Source organism: Microtus ochrogaster, chromosome X, assembly GCF_000317375.1.
Source record: "Microtus ochrogaster isolate Prairie Vole_2 chromosome X, MicOch1.0, whole genome shotgun sequence".
NCBI lineage: Eukaryota > Metazoa > Chordata > Mammalia > Rodentia > Cricetidae > Microtus > Microtus ochrogaster.
In genome coordinates, this window is record NC_022026.1 from 34,062,297 (window position 1) to 34,081,931 (window position 19,635).

Below are 19,635 nucleotides of genomic sequence, written 5' to 3' on the forward strand. Positions count from 1 at the left end.
TACCTCACTCAGGATAGTGTTTTCTATTTCCATCCATTTGCATGCAAAATTCGAGAAGTCATTGTCTTTTACCGCAGCGTAGTACTCTACTGTGTATGTTGTTCTTTAGCTGTGAAGATTTCTTCTCCATCTTTATACTTCTCCTTTTCCTGACTTCTGGTTAAATGCTGCAGTCCAGAGGCTGAGAAGGACACTGGGTGTATAGAAGTGCTTTCTGTGAAAGTGAAAGCAAGCAGACCTGAGTTTGAATACCCAGAGCTCATATCAAAGCAATCCACAGTAAATTAAGTGTCTCTAATCCTAGCACTTCTTTGCTGCGATGGGAAGCAAAGATGATAGGCAAATCCCCCAAAGCTCTAGTGACAGCAAGCCTCTTGTCAAATAGGGTCAAGGGAAACATGCACAACAACAAAGAGAATTTGTCTGCAATAAGTTGTAAAGTGAAGCCTGACACTTAAGGTCCTGTTCTGGCTTGCATATGTATGCTGTGGCATCCACACACTCACCCTTCCACATACACAGAGTGGGGAACATTCTTGGAGCTCTTCACATAGGTCCTCAGATTATCCTAAACCTATTTATTCCTGATTATCCAGACTCCTTTCCTGCTTAACTTTCTCTTTCCCCAGCCAAGTCTTAGTGATTTTGTTGATAATTTCCAAATACATGGCCTCTCCATTCCTTCTTCTCCTGTTTTTTGTGTTACTTAGATAAATGGAGTATGTTCTTAGACATTTTTCTGCCTCCTTTTGTGCAATGATGCGATTTGGCAAGCCTCTATAAAACACAAGCTTAATCATGTAACATGGCTTCCTATTGCCTTTATTCATACTGCCCAATATAGTGGCCACAGATCACATGTGCTTGAATTCCAGCTAATCAAATTAAAGTGTACAAAAGGAAATATTCACTAGATTTCTAAGTCTTGGCCTGATAAAAAGTATATCAAGTATATCATTATTTTAAATATATTATCTTTAATATGAATGATTTGGATTCATATTTAGGTTCCTTTATATACCATCTGTGCGATGTCTTAGTTTTCTTATTCCCATCTGAAAAGGCATAAGGAATTTAAAGCATCTAATACTTAATGTATTATCCTAGTCACATTCCATCCATATTGAGCTATTTAACTACTTTGTTCCTCTTTTCTTTCTTTTGGCAATATTGAGTGATGATCCAAATATGTCATCGATCTTGATGTTTAAAAACACAGCCCTCTTTCTCTAATCACAGGGAATACTCCTTCCACTATATTTTCATCAGATACTGCTTTTGAGAACCTCTTTGTCTCCTTTCCATTTTTACTCAATATCCTGTCCTAGGTAGCTTATTTTAAAAGGATAAATAATTATAACATTGAAGAAATTTCCACTCAAATGAAGAGTGTAGTGCTTCTAGCTTGTTCTTATCCTATTAGAGAAATTTTCCTGTAATATAATTCTGCCACTTGAGGCACAGTAGGATTTTTGTTTAGCCTTAGACTGGAATGGGAGATATTTTCTCACTCACTATCCATTCTTGTCTTATCCTTCCTACCTACAAATGTCCCGTATTTCAGACCCATACAGCTAGCTCAAAGGGTCCACCTAGTGAGGGTTCTTTCCAAGAGTTAGGCAATTTTACATAGAAAGTTTAGGTCCCTGTAACATTCCTGTCAACTGACACTTTATTATAAATATCGCTACGGATATCTATTATAAATACTGTTATGGATATCAGCCTGTGCTTGATGGCCAGAGTTGTCAAAGGTAAGAGTACAGTGTAATGTCATAAACATTTCTGTTATGGAATTCCATGAGCATCTTTGAGTACTCTCCATCCTCATTTCTAATAGCTCTTTCCCAGAAGAAAAGCCTTGAGGCACACACCAGCATTCTAAAAAGCAAATGAGACTTTTTGGCTGATGTTTCTCAATATAAAATGTGGCCTTTCAGATGATGTGGTCACCTTTTCTTTATAGAATGTCAGCATTTCAAAATGAGTAAAGGATATGGATTGGGTAAGAATTGAATGCAAATGTGTTTTACAAATAGTGCCTTTTGAGATAATCGCAGATGATGGTTGAATGCTGAAGGTATTAATACAATCAGTATTTAACCTTGTGTACCTCCGCTTCATCAAATCACGCCCTGAACATTGATTGCATTAAGCCAGGTCAGTGGTTCTTGTTTAGGAATATCTTAGAAGAATCTTAACAAGAAGGCTGCAGTAGCTGATCAGCTACTATTTATTTGCACACTGAGTATGTCATCAATAATATAAAACACAAGGTCTTTAAGTTGAAAGAACAGTAGGATTGGCATGAATTTTGCTTAATGGTGCGTAATAAGCAAAGTAGTCTATGATGCCAGAAATTGACAGGACCCATTATGTTAAAACAGATATATGTCTTTAATTTAAGGGGATTATGTAAATCTGACAGGAGTTTTTCCCCTTTATTTTCCTGTAGTTTAACTTTAATTGCCATAAGATTAATTCTGATTTCTCTCGTCCTCCAGAGGGTGATGAGACCGGAGTGATGGATAATCTTCTGGAAGCCCTACAGTCAGGTGCAGCATTCAGAGACCGCAGAAAGAGAATTCCAAGGAATCCAGGTAAGACCATTCTAGCTGCCATAGTCTGGTAAATGTGAATGTTCTACACCAAGTCCCTCTTTCAAGAAAGGAAGAGTAAAGTTTGTCAGGAAGATGTTTTTTTCTCAGCTGATCTCAGTTGATATGTGGAATCTGTGTAAGCCCCTAGTGTTTGCAAGTTTTAACCCTGTAAATGTACTGTAAAATAATCATGTGTTTTGAAAGCCTCAGAAATAAGGAATCCCACTGTGTTTAATATTAAATATTTTAATTGTTGTTTTATGAGCATGAGGCTTGGGTAGAAGGTGATTAAAAACATAAATGTAATTAGCTTGTTTCTACAGTTCATTTTTAGTTTTCGCTATAATGTATGGCCCATTATCGTTGTTAATAATGGAAGACTCACCATGATCCTCAAAAATCAGCAAGTAATGAAATAATTGTCTTTTGTTGGTGGTGTTTTTTGTTTTTTTTTTCCTTTTGTATTTTATTAGCAACAGATAAAGTTATACCATAAAAGGTGCTCTCATTGGGGAAATACATACATGAAGCAAGACAAGTGGAACTAGACAGTCATGTTTCTCTGTTCAGATAGTGTGGGTGGGGTAAATAGTAACTCTTCTCGGGATAATCCAGATTAGTTTTTCTGACCACGTTCTCCAAGATGATCACTTCCTCATATATTCCCTTCATATCTTTCTTGATCTAAAAAAAAAAAGAAAGGTAGGCATATTAATTTTGTTTCCCCTTTGTGAGCTATAAAGCTATTTGTACAAATAATGAAAAAATAAAAATTAATACTAAATATAGAAATGCTACTTAATTACTAAACTAGCCTATACACCCCCCAAAATATTCTGTGCTTGAATTTAAAGTTATTGTATGTAAATGGAATAGAAATTGGTAGCCACTGAAACTCAACAAATTGAGAGAAGAAGTGGTAGTTAATGCTGAGTTGTTCATAAAAGCTTTGGGCAATAGTGAGAAAAATAGCTGAAGCCTATTAAATTATATTCATTTTTTTTCCTATTTGAGAAAAGTTCTTGTTTGGGTAATGGTTAATGTTCCATGTTTACGCTTCATGGACGGCTTATAGAGATATCTTAAAGTGAAGGTTTGATTGAGAGGAGAAAAGTGTTTTGATTGGAAGGTGATACTGCTTTATGTATATAAAGTCATTAAAGATGTCCTCTAATTGTTTTGTCAAACTTGACAAAAGACTTTTTCAAAAATCTGTTTATATGTTCATAATAAAATTTATACATCACACTGAGACAATGGGGATGTTCTATCGGGAACTCACCAAGGCCAGTTGCCCTGGGTCTGAAAAATCCTGGGATAAAACCGGACTTGCTGAACATAGCGGACACTGAGGAGTACTGAGAATTCAAGAACAATGACACTGGGTTTTGATCCTACTGCATGTACTGGCTTTGTGGGAGCCTAGGCAGTTTGGATGCTCACCTTACTAGACCTGGATGGAGGTGGGTGGTCCTTGGCTTCCCACAGAGCAGGGAACCCTGATTGCTCTTTGGGCTGACGAGGGAGGGGGACTTGATTGGGGAAGGGGGAGGGAAATGGGAGGTGGTGGCGGGGAAGAGACAGACATCTTCTATAAATAAATAAATTTAAAAAAATTTATACATCATATTATATGACCAAAGGCTAAAAGAAATGCCTACTGACATGTAGAAAACAGTCATTCCACCGTGTTCTTCCATTTCTCTATGTCTCCCTGCTCTCAGAGGTTTCTTCCACCCATTAAGAGTAGCACTAGCAAACTGAAATAATTTTTTTAATCAATATATTTCTCTGCTAAGAAACTTAATAAAGTTTCTAAATTAAAGCATGTTATTCTAGACCATCAAAAAGGTGTCATTATCTTCTAGTATTTTCTAAGCCTACTCATTTGCTAAAAGTCTCATACCTCATACTGATCCCAGAGAGCCTATATGAGACATTATTCATTCATTCATTGAGTTTTCTGGATGTTTCATACTCAAGGGACTACAGTGTTGTCAACTATGAAACACCAGGAATATCCTCACTAACACTGTAATTATATTAATTTCAAGTAATCTAAATTGTGATGTCCTTTGTTTTATAGCTAGATTGCCCATAAAAGCAAATGAAGTTTAAAAAGTAGTCAATTTAGCTCTCTGGTAGTCATTTCTACAGGCAACAGCCAAAGCAGATATCCTTAGTTAAAAGCTAGAGGGGTTTTGGAGCGAAAATTAATCATAAGCCAACAACACCTCCCCCCCCCAAAAGAAAAGAAAAGAGAGAGAGAGAAAGAAAGAAAGAAAGAAAGAAAGAAAGAAAGAAAGAAAGAAAGAAAGAAAGAAAGAAAGAAAGAAAAAAACTTCCTATCTCATCTGGAAGCAGAGCTAGAGACTTCTGCAGTTTCTTAGTTACATGCCTTAGTTCCATTCCATTATCACTTTTGTTTGATATTCTCAAATATTCCTCCATTCTACACTGGAATTCTTAGCCCTTTAGCGTAACTGCCACGTCAATAGGATAAGATAAAAGCAGAAAAGCAAAACTATGAAGAATACTAAGGAAAGAAAAGTTTGAAAAGACAGCCCAGCCCCCAAAATAGCCACCTCAAAATACAGCCAATTGACCAGAAGCAGTGAAAATGTATCATTCTGCCATTCTGCTTGTTATCTTCACTATCACCACCCCTTACAGAAGGAATTACTACATGCAAACTAGAGCTCTCCCACTGACGTTTTCAATGCACAATTGTTTTCAATCTCCTGCTTAAACAAGTGAGGTACTAGAAAATCGAAGTGTTGCTAAATTATATTAGTTGCTTAAATTACCAGTCTTTTCCATGGAACCTGTTATCAGTCACACAGAGAGAAACACAAAGACTATCATAGGCAAGTAAGAAGGCATTCCCAACTATTGCCTCTGGTCCAGTCAACTGAGTGTACCTGAGTATGTCATTTTTGTTTGGAACACTGTTCTAGTTTGCTTCTGATTGCTGTGATAAAACACCATGATCAAAAGCAACTTGGGAAGGAGGAGTTTTATTTTATTTTAAATGTTACAGTAAATCACCAAGGGAAGCCAAAACAGGAACTCAAGGCAGGAACTGGGATCCTGGCCAGGTGTGCCACCTCCTGCAGTGGCCTGAATACTCATATCAATTAGAAATTAAGGAAATATCCCACAAACATAATCACAGACCAATTTGACAATGTGGCATTCTCCCAATTGTGACTCTGTCAAATAATATTGACCTGTGTCAAGTTGATAGCAGAAGTACTATGGGATATTTTATGCTAGATTCTCATATCACAAATGTTACTAAAAATATCAATAAATAGTATGATGGAAGCTCCAACAAGTCAGAATACACAAAGGCAACAGATAACTACTTGGATTGTACTGATTCCTACTGCCTGAATAGTAACCCATATTGTAGGCTTTGCTGATTTAAACTCAGGTTAGGAAATGAGCCCTAAATATTCATTAATTTGTTGTACATCTGTTCCATGAAAAGTACTATGCCAGACATGATGGGAGATGCAGAAATAATTAAGATAAGATTCCCTTAGTTATAAAACCCTTGTATCTCCTATGAAAGATAAAAAGCACAGAAAGACTACAGAATAATGCAAAAGGGATTAGGTATTAAACAAGAAGTATTAATAACATACTATCTGGGGGATGGAGAGATGGCGCAGCACTTAGAACGTTGACTGCTGTAGTAATAGGAGCAGTGGGCTACGTTCCTGGCACCCGGCCACCCGCACAGCTAGCTTTATACCCAAAATAACTACACAGAAACTGTATTCTTTTAATCACTGCTTGGCCCATTTCTATCTAGCCTCTTCTAGGCTAACTCTCGCACCTGGACTAGCCCATTTCTAATAATCTGCTGTAGCCCACGAGGTGGCTTACCAGGGAGATTCTAGCCTACGTCCATCCTGGGTCAGAGCCTCATCCATGTCCGGGAGAGGGGAGCATTGCGTCTCTGCTCCAGAGAGCAGAGCTGTCAAGTCTGAGCTCACTTCCTTTTCCTCCCAGCATTCTGTTCTGTTTACTCCTCCCACCTATGTTTTAACCTATGAGGGCCAGCCAAGCATTTTCTTTATTTTTTTAACCAATGACCTTCCTCCATCAGACTGCCCTTCCAGAGGTCCTGCATTCAATTCCCAGAAACCATATGGTGGCTCACAACTCTCTATAGTGGGATCTAATGCCCTCTTCTGCCCTAAAGTTGTACATGCAGATAGGGAACTCATATTCTTAAAATAAATAAATAAATTTTTAAAATTTTATACCACGTGAATTTAGAAGAAGATAGTACGGCTTCTTAGATATATCAGAAAAAATAATCATAGAAGAAAAATATTGACAAATGAGTAGGTGTTGTGCCAGTGGAAGTTGGAGGTGAGGGTCGTGGCTGCAGTAAAATGAAATGTCATAAAGAAAAGCATGGAAACAAGAAACAGCAAAGCCTTTTTCACAATAGCAAACAATGTAGTATAGAAACCAGAAGGGATATAAAAAGCATAAAAATAGGGAGAAACTCTGAAAAGTAAGTTAGTGCCACATTATAAGCGGCTGGAGTCAGAGATTAATGTATTAACATGAAATTCTTTAGACAGTGGAAATGTAAAGTTTTTAAGCAATCAGAACATGATCAGTGGGATGCATCAGCACATGTAAATTACATGAGACTATCACATACATACAAGGAAGAAAGAGAGACTTGTCTTTAAAAGCTTTGTATTGCCTTCTTCTTAAAGGATGTCCTCCCTCAGAATCTGAGCAGATGGCTCAGTAAAGTGCTTAGCATGCAAGTTGAGGATTTGACTTTGGATTCCCAACACCCATGGAAAAAAAGAAAAAGCTGGGTGCAGTGACTTGTGCTTGTAAACATATAGCTGGAGATATGGAGACAGGAGGATCTCAAAGATCTGCTGGGCACCTTATCAGGGGCATGCGAGCTGACACATTTCATCAGGGCATCTTCAGTCAAGCCTGATAAGTTGAGTTGAGTTCTGTCCTTAGGCCTGCATGAAGGAAGGAAACAAATGATGTCTACAGTTGTCCTTTGACATCCACACTTGTGCTGCAGCATTCATGCAAACCTCCACACACACAAACACACAAAATAAATAAGTAAAATATTGAAGAATTCTTTAAATAAAAAGGAAAGAGACACCCTGTTGGGGGGTAGGGGGAGACACTCAATATTGACCTCTGACCTCCACATGTGTGTATGCACCCACACAAACATGCACCCACACAAATAAAATAAATACTTAAGAATATTTTTCAGTATTATAACAGAATTATGAGCAAATATTAAAAGTATAAAAACAGATAGTATGACTTCAACTGTAAAGTTTCACAAATGCCACCTTAGTACCATATACATGTTTAGGTACTGTACTTGTAAAGCCAAAGTTAGAGAAATTTCCTTCAATCTCTGTCATTTCTCCTTTGTGTCCCTAGAATATGGCACCAGGTTTAGTGCAGAGAAGAACCATCTTGTTTTTTTCTTAACTTATACTTAATTAAGTATAGACTTATCAATTAAAAATTTGCTTAATCTTTTCTTGACCCTCTTTGTTACTTCATTTTTATAACACTTAACTTTAGTGTGTTTGCAATTCACTTTGGAGATAATTACCCATCAGTATTGCTGATTTTTTCCTAATAAGGTCAAGCATAAGCTTTTGAGGAAAAAGAAGAATGTAGAGCAAGACATCACATAAATGAAAAACATACTTAAAATAAAATAACAACTCCACATGGGTTTTTACTATTAAATAGCAAGAGAAATCTATACCTGGCTTCTCTGCTTCGTCCAAACCAGCAGCTTCTTTCCTTGTCTATTGTAAATAAACATAAGTAGGCATTTCTGCAATAGATAGATATCTACTATAGCTCCTTTTGTTATGACTAGATTTAAATATATAATTTTGACATTAATAATACTTATAAGAGAAAATTGTGAGGAAATAAAACCAAGGATCAGCGTAAATATATTTTGGCTTCAGAAGAGCATAGAGCAACCAAGAAAACTGCATTTGAAACAATAAGAAATTCAGGAGATACTCTTAGTTTTTATATATCAGCAAGATAACGGTATAAATGAGAAGCTATAATTTACCATTTGGGAATATATAGGTGGAGTAAGTGAAAGTGTTATATATAGCATACGAAGAAACCAACTCTGTTAGAGAAAAACTACTTCTAAATAAAGCTCACATTTTCCCCATCCTCTCCGCTTCATATACATACATGTTTTGCTGGTTCTGCCTCCTTCTATGCACTCAGCACTTCAGCTGTGGAAAGGGGTCTCAGAAGTAATTCCTGAAGTTTTCAGGAGCCACTTCATAAACAAAAACTTGCATGCAGTACTCTTTCCCTTGTAACATGCGTATCCCATGCCTGCTGCTTGCTATAGCAGCTGGGATACTTATACATGGCCCTCATGGTGTCAAAGCTTCATGGTCATTATGGATGAAGTGAGGGCAGGATACCTCTCTCTTTTGTAATTGTACTTCACTGTTGTGCCTAGTAGCACTGTTTATACCATAGAGAATTTAGTAGAAGGAACAACATTCTGTTTGATTCACAGCCCTTCTCATCAGATGTGACCCCAATAGGGAAGTTCCAAAGACAAACCTGTGACACATATTATATAGCACTTGGTAGCACCCTTATTCCCTGATAACAAAACTCTTAGGAATGTTGTGTTTCATGCTTTAGTATTCCTAGGTTAAGACTGTTATTCTTTCTGAACTCTTTCTCACTCACAATGACCCCTCTCCCATGAAGTTCATTGTTCTCTATTTTATAAATGGTAGAATATTACATTAGTCTAAGAACCCTATTTAGTGTGTAGCATACTATGATTTTGTGCTTTACATTAAAATTCTGATAAATAAAAGTAAAATAATTGTACTGTCTAGTTTTATGTCAAATTGACACAAGCTAGAGTCATCAGAGAGGACGGAGCCTCAGTTGAGGAAATGATTCCATGAGATCTAGCTACAAGGCATTTTTCTCTGAGAACCAGCTGTAAGGTATTTTCTTAATTAGTGACCAATGGGAAAGGGACCAACCCATAGTAGGTGGTGCCATCCCTGGGCTGGTAGTTCTGAGTTCTATAAGAAAGCAGGCTGTGCGAACCATGTGAGCAAGCCAGTAAGCATCACTCCTGCATGGCCTCAGCATCAGCTCCTGCCTCCAGGTTCTTGCCCTGTTTGAATTCCTGTCCATCCTTCAATGATGAATAGCAATGTGGAAGTATAAACTGAATAAATTCTTTCCTCCCCAACTTGCTTTTAGGTCATGGTGTTTCATTGCAGTAATAGAAACCCAGAATAAGACAACAACCACCTAGGAAACAAAAGTATAGCATTCATCCAAGTAGTATTTAGTAATCAGTTACTAGGAACCAGCCAGTAGTGTTAAGCTCTTAGAGTACATACCACAAGATGGAGACTGAACTTGTGGAGACATTTCAGTTTTCGATCATAGCATTGAGTTCGAAAGCACCCAAAACAATAGTAATACCCCAATGATTTTTTTAATAAAAGGATTTAACCTTTTATAAAAAATATTGGTAACCTTAAACCTTAAAAATTATTTAAAGCATGTGTTGAAGGGGCATGGCAAGGATGGGGTGGGGTTTTGAGACAGAACAGATTGCAAATTGCAGTAAGTTCCAAAATGCTATTAAGTCGAAGTACTTAAGATTCATTTTTTGGCACTCCATATAAATCGTAAGATGAAATATATACTTATATTCATTTTATAATTTTTGCTTTTCTTAGTTTCATTTTATTTTATTTCTCAATGAAAACTATATGTTACCTTTGGTACACACATGCATTGATTAATAGATTTAGGTTTGCGTTTATGATGCTAGAAATAGAGCATTACTGTGTGGTCTATTTTGATCATTCTTTGACCGCTATTGAACAAGTTGAGCACAGATCATTTCTGCCTGATTTATATGCAGAACTGTTCTAAGCAAGCACTAATGATGGTCTCTACAGAAATTTCAATCACTTTTGGCTTGTCTATTCTAATGCAATACGATCTTCTACGCTGCACATTTCTTCATTGTTGATCCCTGTAAGACAGTAGGAGATAAGCTCCATGCAACATTATTTTTATGAGAATATGGATATAGCAGTTATTCTTTAGATACTCAAGTATGGGAGAAAATAGGACAAACAATTATTATACAGCAATAAATTCTTCTTGGTAGCTTTACATACATATCAACAATTCACAGTCAGGCTAACACTGAGAAGCTAAATTCACAAGACCACACGCATATTTACATACCTTTCATTTGGGAATAAATAGTTGGATATATGTGAAATCAATCTAGTATAAGCAGTTGTAAATGCTGACACTGACAAAATGTTCATCAAACTGAGCACCTAAAACTTCTAGAAAACCAAATGCTTAAAAAAATATTCTAAAATCAGTGGCCCTTATTATGGGCTCATTTTCATCTGGTTTGGTTTTGTTTGTTCTGTTTCGTGTTGTTTGGCACAGGGTCTCCCTGTGTCACAACTCCTTAACTTGATGTTTAAACTTCTGTAATGCTAGGAATACTGTCCTGTGTCTCCATGCACAGATGAGGAAAGCTTTTAAGGTTATAACCCGTGTCAACTTTAAAATAGCGATGATGCTATATGTTAAAAATTGCTACAAGGAGGATAGTCATATTTTGCTTTAAAAGATGGAAATTTGCTTTTAGCCTGTAGTGGTGAACTCATTGTGGCATATGCTGTTGAGAACTGCTTGTTGAATCCTTAACAATAATAAAAAATGCTGAACCCACCAGAATGTCTCTTTGATATACCTAAAACTGTTTCTGGAGTTTGAAATTTAGGCATGAAGGAAATAGAAATATGAATCTGAAGCACTATGAATGGAATTCGATGAAAGCAGGGTTTATTTTAAGGGGGAACTTGAATGTCTCTCTGTGAGGTAGCTTCATATGACCTTTCTATTCAGTAATGTTTAATCTCAACAGTGAAGAAAAGCAGTGATGCTCTATATTTTAAAGCTAAATCTAACTCTATGCCATTACTCATATCCATTGTGCTTAAATTTGACTTTCACCTGATTGTTATCCTCAAATCACAGTTTGTTCCACAAAATTACTAAACACCATCGAAAGAAACAAATTAAAACTAGAATGACAGTTACACTCTTTTGTTTCAGCTTTACTATCTTCTCATCATTTTTGTCAGTTTGCTCTCTAAGACCAATAAGTAAACTGCAGAAGTAGTGAGCCTTTAGAGGTGACATTAAGAAATTAATTCTGTTTTCCACATTATCACTAAATTACTCAGGAGAACAGCCCTTTCTGAAGTTTCAGGGGGTTTAATCTGGTGTCTAGGTGCATTCTAAGGATTTAAACTGTTTGTTTAAAGGCCTTCTGGAATATAAGATGGTATTTTCCCTTTCCACTTGGGAAGATATTAAGTTGAGATTTCAGATTTAGTGGCCTATTCTGATGTTTGTCTAGTGTAGACGTGGTACACTGTAGGTAAGCAGTATAGTACTCTCTGGGAAGAGAACGAGGAACTTTTTTCATACATTATTTACAACTCTGCTGTGCTGTCAGGGAGGCAAGGTATATTCTGGACACAAAGAAATGAAAAACTGAAACAAAACAAAGCATAAGGTTTTCACAGTTGTTAGAAAAGCTAATATTACCATGCATTAATTTCTTCTGTATTGAAAAATTATAATGAATACTTGCTCTTTAGTAGACTTTATAACTATTAATCAAAAGTAAACATTTACTTTGGTTCCTAATCAAGTGATTGATAAATTATCGTCAAATGTGTGGAACTAGCCTATATTAAGCAGTATGATTCTATATGAATTATCCAGTATTGATTTTACATATGTTTCAGACAACATGTAAATTGTGTATATCTTTAATAGTTGAAGTGATATGGTCATAAAAATGATGGTACTTCATAGATAATATTTTATGTGTAGCTTGGTCAGCATATCAACAGATGGTTAGGGTCAAACATGAACATTATTGAGCTTTTCTAAGAAGAAAAAGACTTAAAAACTACTGTGTATGTATAGATTCTCATTTTTTGTGTGCAAATTTCAATTACATTTTTTTTCACTTTTTTTATGTGCATTGATGTTTTGACTATATGCCTGTGTGAGAGTGGAGGATTCCCTGGAACTGAAGTTACAGACTGTTTGAGCTACCATGTGGGTGCTGGAAATTGAACCTGGGACCTTTGGAAGAGCAGCTAGTGCTCTTAACTGCTGAGCCATCTCTCCAACCCCTTAAATTTGCTTTTATTTACTAATAGCAAACACTAAGAGCCATAATTTAATTAATGGTCCTAAGAGGCCTAACAGGGAAGACCCAGGAGATGCCCATACTTAGTGATGGAATGTAACAGATTATTAAATAATGGGCCAAAACAAAAAATAAATTTAAAAATGCAATTCCAACATAGTGAGATTTTAGGAAGCTATTAGAAATAATAAATTATTGAATTCAAGTGGGATATGGTCCAAGGAGGACACATGAAAAGACTAATGCTCCTATCTGGCAATTTGAATATTTTTCCAGTTTTCATAAATAGTATTGATCAATTTGCATGTCTTATTTAGAATAGAAACTTCCTAGTAGAGAAAGATGCAAGGTACAGAACAGTGTTATGGTCAGGTTGATTGCTCTCTGCACAGACTTGTGTACTATGCATTATTCTTATGCTTACATATTCAATCCTTTATGCTTCCTGTGCTTTGCACTCTTGGGCCCTTGCACACTTGCCCTCTTTGCAGGTGCTGCAGTAGAACAGTTTTCATGCTTTCTCTTTCACAAAGCCATTGCTCGTCTCCATTTTCTCAATCTGATATTCTACAAAATGACCATGAACTTAAAAAAGAAAAAGAAAAATCAGGGGAATCTAGTTATGTCAGCATTCTTTGCTCTTTAGAGCCAATTTTATTTCTCTTAAGTTTTCCCATTCTGTCCTTTAGAAGAGAGGTGAGAATGACAATATATAATGTTTAAAATAAATCTCTTACTCCCTGCAAAATTATCCTGATTTGGATGGCAGGAAGTAGTCAATGATGTTTGAAAGAAATAGAGAAATATTCCTGGACAGAATTCTTGGCCCCTGGCCATTTATATATTTTAACCATATTGCCAATGCAAATGCTTGTGAAAGTAAGGAATCTTGTAAATACTCATACTTTTGTACTATTATATCCATGATTAATATAGAAAATTATAGAATAGCTGCATATTTTATTCTCTTAAAAATCACACACACACACACACACACACACACACACACACACCCCACTCTCAAAAGTTAAGTGTCTGTTCAAAGTACACATTCATTTATAGGTTGGCAAATATTCATGTATTCAGTGAAAAGGAAGAAGTTCTAGATTTCAATGAGCAAGCGGGTAGATTTATTATTTTACTTTAGTCCCTCACAAGTCATCCAAATAAAATAGTAATTCCTACTGGGACAGGTCATAATTAAGTTCTGTTCTAAGGAGAAGTCTTTATTACTAGATATATATAACAAAATTTGTAAAAAAAATTACACCCCTTATAAGATAATTAATATGCTCAGATATTTCTGATTATTTGAAAAACATAGCACTTTTTATTTCTTCTCCTCCTTCTTTTTCTTGTTGTAAAGGCTAATTTTAGTTATAGTGAGACTCTGCAGTTTGTATTATCTGTTTACTTAAGCCAGTATGGTGCTGCAAAAGTACTGTCTTTAATTGTGATTATATTAAATGAAATTATGTAAGAAATATTTTTATAATGTAAGACTTCAGTCTATTACTTCACTTCTGTTCTCTACAATTAACAGCTTTTGTCTCCCTCCCTACTTGATCAGATTATAAAAGTTAATTGTGACTTTTAAAAAGATTTTAAACAAGTCCCTCTCCCTCGTCAGCTTGAAGAGCAATCAGGGTTCCCTGACCTGTGGGAAGTCCAAGGACCGCCCACCTCCATCCAGGTTTAGTAAGTTGAGCATCCAAACTGCCTAGGCTCCCCCAAAGCCAGTATGTGCAGTAGGATCAAAAACTCATTGCCATTGTTCTTGAGTTCTCAGTAGTCCTCATTGTCCGCTATGTAAGTCCGGTTTTATCCCATGCTTTTTCAGACCCAGGCTAGCTGGTCTTGGTGAATTCCCGAAAGATCATCCCCATTGTCTCAGTGTGTGGGTGTACCCCTCGCGGTCCTGAGTTCCTTGCTGGTGATCGGGGGAGGGGGAGGGAAATGGGAGGCGGTGGCGGGGAGGAGGCAGAAATCCTTAATAAATAAATAAATTTAAAAAAAATAAAACAAAATAAAAAGATTTTAAACAGAAAAGTTCATTTTTTAGTTGGCGTTTTCAGCCTTCTTTTCTGGGACTTATAATTTGTGATATGTGTCCTGGCATAATTGCAGGTAAAGGGTAGTATTTGGGTAAAATTCATCACGGGTACCACTTCCTAAGTATCGAGAGCTGCTTTTGTACCAATTAGCTGTGACCTTTTCTTCTAGCCTTGGGGTAGGAGATTATTAGAGGCAACCATTTCTGAATTATTTTCTTTCTAATATTAGTTTAAGCAAATTTTCTCAGAGAGCTCCTCTTTTCCTTTAGCTGCATCTTTCTACTAAGCTGCTAAATCTTTCACAGAGGGATTAAACATGATGTTTCTAGAAACATTAATAGCCTGTGCCCTTTTCTGAGTGTCCTGCTTCAGAAGTGTTGCAGCTGCTGTAGCTTTACATGCCGTCATGCCTTCTTGTTTCTCTTTGCCTTGTAAGTTTGAGCTTAAAGGTAGATCCAAGGGCTTTTACTCCTAAGCAAGGTCTCTGAGATGTTGTCTTTCTAAGTGATACAAAAGCCTCAGTGAGGTGTAGAAGACCATTCCACTTTTTTGTCAGCTTAAGTCATCTTAGCAGCAGCTGATTGAAATAAGAGAGTCACGGTAAGAATGGATGAAGAAATAATTGCAAATCAGCCTTTCATGCTAGAAAACAACACAATCAGGAGCTCTATGAGTACTGTCATAGTATTATCACCATTAGATATGGTGTGTACCATTAAACCTGAAAATTGTGAAGAGAAAGACCAAATCCATGATTGTCCAATTAAAGAAAGCTTTACTTAATACTGGCTAGTAAGATGACCATTGGCAAGGTTCATATCCCAGATTTCCAGAGGATAGTACTGAGTTATGTTAGTAGGGTGCTCATAAAGGCAGGACACACAGGCTATGGTACTTCCAGTCTTCATCCAACTGGGGGCAAGCATACATCATGACATCTGTTTTTCCTATGTACCTCATACCTACATGTGATCAAGCACATCCTATGCAGTTTGGCAACGAACCTTGTTTACTGAAGTTAAAAACACATGAATTGTTATCTTACATGAACAGTCCCCACATTCCAGTGAGTTATATGTCCTTGGGCAAGCAGAGCTCATTCATGGGTTAACTTTAGCCCTTTCAGTGTTAATATTGAGATTTAAGAGAAAAACCAGTTCCATAATTTTGAGCCAAATTTGAAGCAAGCATTAATTAAATACTGGTCAAGATTACAGACTTTGACCAGGTGTACTCTTTGGTGTTGAGGAAATAACCACAAGTCATGTGTTGCAGGAGCTTAAAAAGGCAAAAGCACAGGGCCACTGTATTTCCCATCAGGTCCAATCAGAGTCAAGCATACATCTTAACATACTTCCTGCCCATGTACCTCCCAACCACCTGTGATCAAGCATATCCAGTGCAGATGGTTCAAACAAATATAGGACAAACAGGAACATATTCTTCACTGTCTCAGCTGCAAACAGAATTCTTAAACTGCAAGGTACATTTTTCCTGCTTTGGTCGCCTATTAACTTGAAAAGTATTGTTCTTGTTTCTGTTTTGGTCTCACAATACATTCTTAGATGCCAATGTGCTATAAAGAAAACTCGAATGATCTGTGAACCATCAAAAATAGATGCAAAGCAAACCATTGTCACTTAAAATATAATACCTTTAGTCAAAGAAGAGTTTGAACAAATGAAAAACTGTTCTTAGACTTACATTTGGGACAGAGAATCCCGAAGCAATGCTGAGGCTTCTGTCTTCCGTGATGCTTTCTCTTTTTTTTTTCCTTCCATCCTGTCAGTTTCTTTGTTTTAATGCAGTTAATGAAATGGACACTTCTTCTGAAGTTCAATCAACAGAGGTGTAAGTCTTATTGAGAAGAAAGTAATTTTCAAAGTAGTTAATATAAAAAATATGTCCTGTTTAAATAATGGAAGGCAAACTTGACTAATCTAACTTGGACATTTAATTTTAAATCTTTTGTGAATTTTGTTCTAAAAGCTACTACCATTTGTTAAATTTGAATAAGAGAACAAAACAGACATAGTAGAATATTATTTAATATTACTTCTTCTTCACTAGTTTTAAATTAATTTTAGATTACAGAGGGCCATATCTTCATTATGAAAGTGAGAAATTCAATATGAACTCCAAAGTGTTCTCTTCTAGCCCCTTTAATAATGTCAAGACTGCATGAAAAGAACAAAGGAAGTAATATTTTTTCTCATATAAATGTTACTTTTCTCAAGTAACATGAAGTTAACTCATACCTCTCCCCTCATTTATGACTCTTTGTACCTTAATTACAACAGAATTTACAAATAAAACATATCACTTGATACCTGGTACATAAACATTTATGAAAAGAGAAATAATACTTTAGAATTCAACATAACAAGCCTGTTTTGAAAGATAATATATCATGAACAGTTTTGTGGTTTGCACTTTTGGAAATAAGCTTGTTTTGAATTATATAAATGAATTAATCAAGACACAAATCTTCCTCATACTAGCACTAGTTATAATTGACATTTAACACTGGGCAAATTAATAGTTGGAACACCTCACAGATTTTCAATTGTATTTGTACTCATCCGTGTCAGCTATGCAAGTGGTAAAATCATAGTCAAAAGTCTGATGGCTTAATATAATACCTATTGTGTTCGACATATCTTTTATGCCTTGACATTAAATGTCTCTGTTGCCTTCCTATCTACTTTCAAAGCTCTATTACCCATTCCTGATCCTATTTAACTGCATTTGACAGTGCTGCCTGCTATTGACAGTATCATTTAATTTGCTTAATTTTCTGACATTTGCTATGTTAATTTTTTACTTTGGGGTTTTCTAATGCATGATTTGTGCTTAAAATAGAAAAGCCCTCCACTAAGATTCAGTTATATCACCTAAGTACTACAGTTGTCCCAGATGTAATAGGAAGAGATAAAGAAGGGATCACAGATAATAAATTTTCCCTGCTTTCCCCACAAATTTATTACTGCAAGCTTTAAGTCTCAGCTTTTATTGATAAATATAAATACAAGTTATGTAAGGGCAGTCTGTGCCTCTTTATAATAGCATTCAAATCTGATTTTAGTCATTGCTAAAGCCAGACTACTCCATAAATAGACCTGAATCAGTCTGAAAACAGGTATTTGTTGCATAATCTGTGTTTATTGCATATACAGTACATTTTATGTTTTTTTTAATTAAAGTAATAAAATTAAATAATATTTTCAGTTACCTATCAAGTACTATCTTTTCTGAAGCAACCCTTGGTCATTTAATACTAAGTATCTTGTGAAGCACGGGAGGGGGAAAGGTAGTGTTTTCAATTGCTTATGAGGCTTTTAGCAAAGCAATCCCTATTATAATTCTAGGTCTGACTAAATCCCTACTCAAAAGGCAAGCAAGGATCAAGATCTGTTGCCAAAAGAACAAAGGGTGGGGGAGGAAAAAACAATATTCTGAATATGTTACTATATAGTCCCCTTTCCAGGATTCTAGTGTTCTATAGTTTAGCATCTCTCACCATTGATCCTGAAAATATTCAACATTGAAATGCTATTTTATGTGGTTTTTGTTTGTTTGTTTGTTTGTTTGGTTGGTTGGTTTTGGTTTGGTTTTTTTGAGACAGGGTTTCTCTGTAGCTTTTGTGCCTGTCCTGGAACTAGCCCTTGTAGACCCAGCTGGACTGGAACTCACAGAGATCTGCCTGCCTCTGCCTCCAGAGTGCTGGGATTAAAGGTGTACGCCACCACCGTCCTGCTTGTTACATTATTTCTTCAATTTTAATTGGCTATACTATTTGTCGTGCACTGTCCTCTGTATTTTGTAGCATAGTTAAGCCTAAGAAGCAGCAGCACTTGTTAAGAGCATCAGCAATTACTATGTATTGTGTGAATATAGTTTAAGATTTTTTTAATTTTTAATTCATTAGATTTTTAAAAAATACCAATCTAAGTTTCCACTCTCTGCCCTCCTCCACACACCCTCCTCTCCACCCCCTCCAATCCTCATAAAGAGTAAGGCACATGGCTTTGTGGCAGGTCTGAGGCCCTCCCTACTATATCTAGGCTGAGCAAGGTATACATCCAAGAGAATATGTTCCCAAAAAGCCAGTACATGCAGTAAGAATACGTCCTGGTACCACTGCCAGTGGCCCCGTAGTCATGCAACTATCACCCACATTCAAAGGGACTAGTTTGGTCCTATGTTTGTTCCTTCCCAGTCCAGCTGGAGTTGGTGAGCTCCCATTAGCTCAGGTATACTGTTTCAGTGGGTGTCCCATCATGGTCTTGACCTCTTTGTTCATATTTTCATTCCTTCCACTCTTCAACTGGCCTATGGCAGCTCAGTCCAGTGCTCTGATGCAGGACTCTGCCTCCGTTTTCCTCAGTTGCTAAATGAAGGTTCCTTGGTGATATGTAAGATATTCATCATTCTGACTACAGGGCAAATCAAGATCTGCCCTCTCTCCTCTATTGCTTAGGGTCTTAGCTGGAGTCAGCCTTGTGGATTCCTGGGAATTTCTCTAGTGCCAGGTTTCTGCTAACCCTACAATGGCTCCCTCAATTAAGATATCTCTTTCCTTGCTCTCATCTCTGTCCTTCCTCTATCTCGAATATCCCATTCCCTCAAGTTCTCCTCAACCTTCCCCTTGTCCTCTCCCCTTCCC

The 19,635-nt window shown here is 36.6% G+C and overlaps 1 protein-coding gene across 3 annotated transcripts in view; it reads left to right on the forward strand.

The window, feature by feature from the left end:
- Diaph2 (diaphanous related formin 2) overlaps window positions 1–19,635 on the forward strand; it is a 793,576-nt gene that overhangs the window by 629,573 nt on the left and 144,368 nt on the right. For all 3 annotated transcript variants that reach the window (XM_026784823.1, XM_026784824.1, XM_005358668.3), the window contains one exon: window positions 2,505–2,600. In XM_026784823.1, the coding sequence (XP_026640624.1) occupies window positions 2,505–2,600 (96 nt within the window). The remainder of the gene's footprint in view (window positions 1–2,504; window positions 2,601–19,635) is intronic.